At 38.0% G+C, this 6313-nt stretch overlaps 2 protein-coding genes across 2 annotated transcripts; one reads left to right on the top strand and one right to left on the bottom strand.

The window, feature by feature from the left end:
* The first annotated feature begins 856 nt into the window (after positions 1-856).
* LOC112195961 (sugar transport protein 10) lies at positions 857-2923 on the top strand. The gene is made up of 3 exons (XM_024336204.2): positions 857-1520; positions 1595-2224; positions 2317-2923. The coding sequence occupies exons 1-3, from the start codon at positions 1059-1061 to the stop codon at positions 2773-2775; spliced, it is 1551 nt and encodes a 516-aa protein (XP_024191972.1). The 5' UTR covers positions 857-1058; the 3' UTR covers positions 2776-2923.
* A 113-nt stretch (positions 2924-3036) lies between these two features.
* On the bottom strand, positions 3037-5091 carry LOC112195960 (thioredoxin X, chloroplastic). The gene is made up of 2 exons (XM_024336203.2): positions 4573-5091; positions 3037-3428 (listed from the first exon to the last, which is right to left on the bottom strand). Exons 1-2 carry the CDS (start codon positions 4996-4998, stop codon positions 3222-3224), a joined length of 633 nt encoding a protein of 210 aa, XP_024191971.1. The 5' UTR covers positions 4999-5091; the 3' UTR covers positions 3037-3221.
* Positions 5092-6313: the final 1222 nt, after the last annotated feature.

Raw genomic sequence — 6313 nt, 5'->3', positions numbered from 1 at the left:
CGTTATTTCAAAGCTTTATATTAAAGTTACTCCAAAGCTTTGCTTGTCTGAAAATAAAACTTAAACAGAATAGGAAACTAAATACAATACGAAAAGAATCAAATCATACTTCTCAGGCACACTTAGGGGTGTTGAGAATTGGGCTAGGAATAGGTTACATCAGGGTTCATTTCCCTCCAATGTAACAAAAAAACTACTCAAGTTCACTCATTCAATAATTTGGTTAGCAGGTACGTTTTGCACTGATGACATTGAGAAGACGCCATACCTTAAATAGCTTGAATTTTTTCGTACCTTAAATGGCTTGAATGTTTCTCTCTAACCAATTTACTTACAAATGTACTAATTATAAGGAAATCTTCAGTTATTTAAAGACCAAAGTGAGAATGTAAAAAACCTTAGAAATATAAAAAACAAAAATTTTGATCTATTGAAGACTAGCTGGACCCTTTTTTCAAGGAGGTGATATGCATGCTCATTTTTATGCTTTATATTACTACTCACACCCGCAGTTATGTATAAAATATAACACAAAAGAGAGTTTATTACTAATTTTAAAAGAAAAGGTGGTGTGAATATCACCTCCCTTCAGTTCAAGGTTTAAAGCAGAATATATTCTGACTAATTACGTCATCATGATAGACTTATCATAACGGAATTTACATAGTGGATATCAATACTATGTGTTGGTCAAACCGTTTGATCACTATGTCCATCTCACATTTGCTAAATTTGGAGTTTTCCAAGCTGAAAATGGTTTTGTAATAATCAACTACTTAATTATCTCTCCGAAACAAGAATCTGTTTCTGCTAGGATTATATCCTAACTAACAAATTTAGCATTTTAGATCTAAATATGGCAAAAGAGGTAGGTTAAGAGCTTCACAATACCTGATTTGGTACTCTCAAGTTGTTGAAACAGAGCCATGCATGTCTGTCACATTTTGATGCCTTTATAAACTTGAACACTTTGGGATTTGAGATACAGGAAACAAAGAGTCAGAACATTTATATCTATATCTCTCTCTTTTTGAAGATTTCTGAGAACTCAGAGAGAGATGGCAGGAGGTGGTATTAGTGTTCAGGGCGGAGGTAGAAACTATGAAGGAGGTGTCACCGTTTTTGTGGTATTCGCATGTGTGGCGGCTGCCACAGGCGGTCTCCTCTTTGGATATGATATTGGAATCTCAGGAGGTGTGACATCAATGGAGTCATTCTTGAGCAAGTTCTTCCCATCTGTGTACCACAAGATGAAGAATGAGACTGCTGATCATCAAAACCAGTACTGTAAATTCGATAGCCAACTCCTCACATTGTTCACCTCTTCTCTTTACATTGCTGCGCTGGTGGCTTCCTTCTTTGCTTCATCGGTAACTAGGAGATTTGGTCGAAAAATATCCATGCTAGTGGCAGGCCTTGTTTTCTTCATTGGCTCTATCCTAAACGGTATTGCCAGTAACATCATAATTTTGATCATAAGTCGTCTCTTGCTTGGTGTTGGTGTTGGATTTGCTAATCAGGTAAAAATATTCGTAATAAACAAATTGATATTATATTATCAACCTATTTCCTGACAGTTTAAGCTTGTTTGCAGTCTGTTCCGGTTTATCTTGCGGAAATGGCCCCAACAAAGATTAGAGGAGCACTCAACATGGGCTTTCAGATGGCCATCACTATTGGTATTCTAGTAGCGGGGCTTGTTAACTTTGGCACTGCCAAGATCAAGGGTGGATATGGTTGGAGGATTTCTTTGGCTCTTGCAGCAATCCCTGCCTTGATCATGACTGTTTCTGCAATCTTTCTGCCCGATACACCAAATTCAATGGTAGAGAGAGGACACCCTGAGAAGGCTAGGAAAATGTTACAAAAAATTCGTGGCACTGACAATGTCAATGATGAGTTCCAAGACCTTGTTGATGCTACTGAGGCTGCACATAAAGTGGAGAACCAATGGGGAAACATCATGCAACCAAGATATAGGCCTCAACTTATCATTTGTGTTCTCATTCCATTCTTCCAGCAGCTCACGGGCATCAATGTGATCATGTTTTACGCGCCTGTTCTTTTCAAGACTTTGGGCTTTGGAGATGAAGCTTCTCTCATGTCTGCAGTCATCACTGGTGGTGTTAACGTTGTTTGTACCGCAGTGTCCATGGCCGTTGTTGACAAGTTTGGAAGAAAGGCGTTATTCCTCGAAGGTGGACTGCAAATGATCCTTTGCCAGGTATTCTCTTATTCAGCTTGGCCAGTTATCCTATAAATATAACTAGTTGCTCCTTTCTTATTTAATTCTTAACATACCTTCTACGACTGTAGATTGCCGTCGGAGTCATGATTGCCTTGCAGTTTGGTCTTAGCGGACAAGGAACGTTTACAAATGCTGAAGCTAATTGGGTCTTGGTCTTCATATGTGGATATGTTGCAGCATTTGCATGGTCTTGGGGTCCATTAGGTTGGTTGGTCCCGAGTGAGATCTGTCCTTTGGAGATCCGATCAGCCGGACAAGCCATCAATGTCTCAGTTAACATGTTCTTTACTTTTCTCATTGGCCAGGGCTTCCTCACCATGCTTTGCCACCTGAAGTTTGGTCTCTTCTTTTTCTTTGCCGGTTGGGTGACCGTTATGACGATTTTCGTCGCCTTCTTCCTACCCGAGACAAAGAACGTCCCCATTGAAGAGATGAATAGAGTGTGGAAAGCACACTGGTTTTGGGGAAAGTACATCCCAGATGAAGCTGTCATTGGTCATGATAAACATGACAAAGCTGTAGTTTGATGAACTAGAGTAGATTTTGAAAGTGTTGTATGTGCACATAACTCCAAGATCCGTTACAAGACAAATAATTTTTCCACGTTTTATAATTTACATACATCTAAACTCTTACTGATGTTCAATTTCAGAACCTAACACTACTTATAACATTATGTACTTTAAGAACCTATAACATTATGTACTTTAAGAAGCTTTAGTCCGGATTGGAAATAATCATCCCTATCACCACCCATCTAGTTGGAGATATAAAATAGAAGAGAGAAACGAGAAGAAGGTAGGTTATTAATAAAAAATAAGTGCGAAATCCATCCTTGTGATAATTTCCGGAGATTTACAGCTTGAATTATACTATAGAATGTCAAAAGAGGGGGGAAAAAGGGAAGGGATTACCACATTACAGTAATTGAAGTGATGGTATAGGCATGTATGCTAATCCAAATGGAAGTGGGCTATGCGACTGATATAGATTCCAAAAAAGCATCCACATACTCTTTAAGCTTAACTTTTGTAATTGCACCCTCTCTTCTACTTTCTGGAACTTCCTGTCCATTCTTGAAGAGAATCAAAGCAGGCAAACCATAAACTTTGTATTCTTCAATTAATCGTGGGTTTGCATCATGATCGATCTTAACAACTGCTAATCTGTCTTTATATTCCTGAGGATTAATAAATGAACTCATTCAGATGTTTGAATGAATTGTATAATCATACAGCCTTGAGATAAAATGATCTTGTTTCTCTATGTTGGTCTTAACAGACTGATAGACAATGAGATTTGAAATGCTCTGAAAATTTAGTAGGCAGTAATTAGGTTTCTGCAATCTTAGTCAGTGCAGCCAACATAATCTTTTCAGTTTATGCATTTCAGTGTTGAAGGAATCACATTTTCTAACCAAATTAGCTGAGGACGTGATCTAGCAGTTTCTGTAATTATAAGCCATCTAGACTACTGTAGTCAGAAAACTGGTTCCTCTAAACCAGACAGAGTCCCATTTTTTGGGCACCCATTTTTGTACTTGTAGGTGTTAGTGTTGAACCATTCCACTCAAATATCATTATGTTAAAGAAAACATGTGACAGTAGGGTTCCTGATTTCTGGTTTAGCGTCTATCGTGTGAAAAATGTGAACACTTAATTTGGGTGGAACTATACAGGCTGAAATGGTGTATCAGATAGCCTCTTACTAAACAGAGAATGAAACATGTGATGACAGGATTTCTGACATCTATTCTTACTAGTTACTACACAGAGAAAATAGGTCTATACTTGCGACTACTTTATATGAGGCAAGACACAGGATTAAGTTAGAATGTCTTAATTTGTACACATGAGGATATTGTTTCTCGGCCACCCAACCTACCATTTAGTAATACAAACCTTTAAGTTACCCAAACGATGCAAACAAACAGTCTAAATGAGGACCTGGTAGAGTGGTAGTTTTCAGTGTTTGTGCACATTTATCGCTTAATTCTATCTTTTTATCTGATGAGAAAAACTGTATTCTTTATCTATGCTTAGTCTTGATCAAATGTAAACACATGTCCTATGGTCTCAAACTTTTCCCAATGATCCAATTCCCTAAGAAGGTTGCACCATGGCCTCCAAAAGTCCGCAAACTAATCCTATTGTTACTAACTAGTCCATATTCATGCATCGGAGCTAATCTACAACTGTATCGAGTTAGTCTACTTCTGTATAGAACTAGTCCGCCACTGTCAGAAATTAAACGTAATGCAGACTTTTGCTTAAATAAACATATGCCAATGGTCATTAAAAGATACGAGAGAGACAGAATTGAACCTGAGCAACCCATTCCATAGCGGGAGAAATTAAGCGGCAAGGACCGCACCAGTTGGCAACAAACTCGACAAGAACCGGACGGTCCGAGTTAAGAACCGTATCCCGAAACTGGGTCTCGTTGATTTCCTGAATAGCAGCACTTGAAGCAATTGAAAACTTGGGAGCTGTACAAGAAGAGTTGCGATGACCAACTTGTTTCTTTTGGGTGTAGAACAAGCTGGAGAAGTGCTTCTTTGACGAGAGATTGAGAGAAGTGGTTGGTGAATAAGAGTTGCAAGTAACTGAACGGACTGGAGGGAAGGGTGGTTTGGATAGTAGTGCTGAATTGGAGACGACGGTGTCCATGTTCTGTTTTTGCCTTTTTCTTTTCGGTTCTAGACTTCTAGTTTTGTGGGAAACAGAGGAGAGGGGTAAACGTTTTGTCATATAAACTCGGCGTGGTGGAAGCTTATTGGCCACAGAATCTCAAATTTGGGTATCTCATCTATGTTCGACGACTGTGGAGGGGTTCGGGAGAAGCAGCGTCTTGTGGATAATCTAATTTTGTGAAAGTATTTTGTTTTCTCATCTCTTTGTACTTTTTTGTTCAAGTGGGGGGAGGGGAGGGAATCGAATCCATTTAATCTAATTTTTACATATTTCTCTTCCCTCCACTGCTTCAATTTTTATAATGTTTCACATAACGGTATTAGTCCACATCTGAAAATTTGAAGGTTTCGTTCAAAGTTCAAACGAGGTTGGAGAACAGTTTTTCCATATAAAAATTCATTATTTAATGGGAAATTTTATTCGCACATCTTTAAATACTTAATACACACCTCTTACTTAATACACCACCTATTTGATTTCTTATTATATTATTTTATTAAATACACCACTCAAACTACCTGAATTATCCTCAAATCTCAAAATTCTATATGAAATCACTATATATAAATTAATATGAAAATCATCATGCCAATCTTTATCATAATCACAACATTCTATATATATCATAATGAATTTAAATGCATTTAATTATCAAAATCATCATAATAATTTTAATTTTCTTTCAATTATTATCATGACAATCTTAACAATTTTGTTATTCAAAATTGCTGGTAGTCAAGATTGTTGAAAATAATCAAGAACACATTATGAGGATCCCAACTAGGTTTATAACTACATTGTTGTTTTTTTTAGAGAGTAGTCAACCATTTTATTAATAATAACCATAAGAAAAATTACAACTTATAGATGTAGAAACTACATCAAAAAATAAAATAGCAAAAGAAATACTAGACGCAATAAAGCATCGGAAATAAAACCTAGCAAGGGTACGAAGGGATGCAATTAAGCATTTGATGAGGCACCAGACAGAGTTCGGGCTATGTAAAATGGTACCAATAGTATGGTCGACCATACTTCCACGCAAAAAAATACGTCGAATAGAGGGTAACCTTCTATCAAGGTAACCGGCGATAGTGTGACCGACCTTGCCCACCCCACGCAAAATAATACGTTGAGTAGAGAGCAATTTTCTACGTAAGTTGCCGCAATTCCAAATCCAAAGTGTAGCAGAAAACAGCGTCCCGAAAAAGTCTCCTGGATCCCAAATGCGGATCCAAAAAAAACACAAGGCCCAAACAAAAAGAAGCCCAAATCCACTGCTGGGCACCCAAACCTGCCTTGGTCTCACCTGTTCCGCCATCTCTAGCCGGAGAAAGCCGGACCCAGTTCCGGCCACTCGATTCAATGCGCT

Source organism: Rosa chinensis, chromosome 4, assembly GCF_002994745.2.
Source record: "Rosa chinensis cultivar Old Blush chromosome 4, RchiOBHm-V2, whole genome shotgun sequence".
Classification (NCBI taxonomy): domain Eukaryota; kingdom Viridiplantae; phylum Streptophyta; class Magnoliopsida; order Rosales; family Rosaceae; genus Rosa; species Rosa chinensis.
The sequence above is the reverse complement of the archived record's forward strand: the minus strand, read 5'-3'. Positions and strand labels throughout refer to the sequence as shown.

What these genes read in the sequence shown, in the direction of transcription:
- LOC112195960 (XM_024336203.2), bottom strand. Translation starts at nt 4,998, where the DNA reads ATGACAAAACGTTTACCCCTCTCCTCTGTTTCCCACAAAACTAGAAGT. An exon ending in CTATGGAATGGGTTGCTCAG is followed by an intron (nt 3,429 to 4,572) that starts GTTCAATTCTGT and finishes ATTAATCCTCAG; the next exon opens with GAATATAAAGACAGATTAGC.
- LOC112195961 (XM_024336204.2), top strand. Translation starts at nt 1,059, where the DNA reads ATGGCAGGAGGTGGTATTAGTGTTCAGGGCGGAGGTAGAAACTATGAA. An exon ending in GTGTTGGATTTGCTAATCAG is followed by an intron (nt 1,521 to 1,594) that starts GTAAAAATATTC and finishes GCTTGTTTGCAG; the next exon opens with TCTGTTCCGGTTTATCTTGC. An exon ending in TGCAAATGATCCTTTGCCAG is followed by an intron (nt 2,225 to 2,316) that starts GTATTCTCTTAT and finishes CTACGACTGTAG; the next exon opens with ATTGCCGTCGGAGTCATGAT.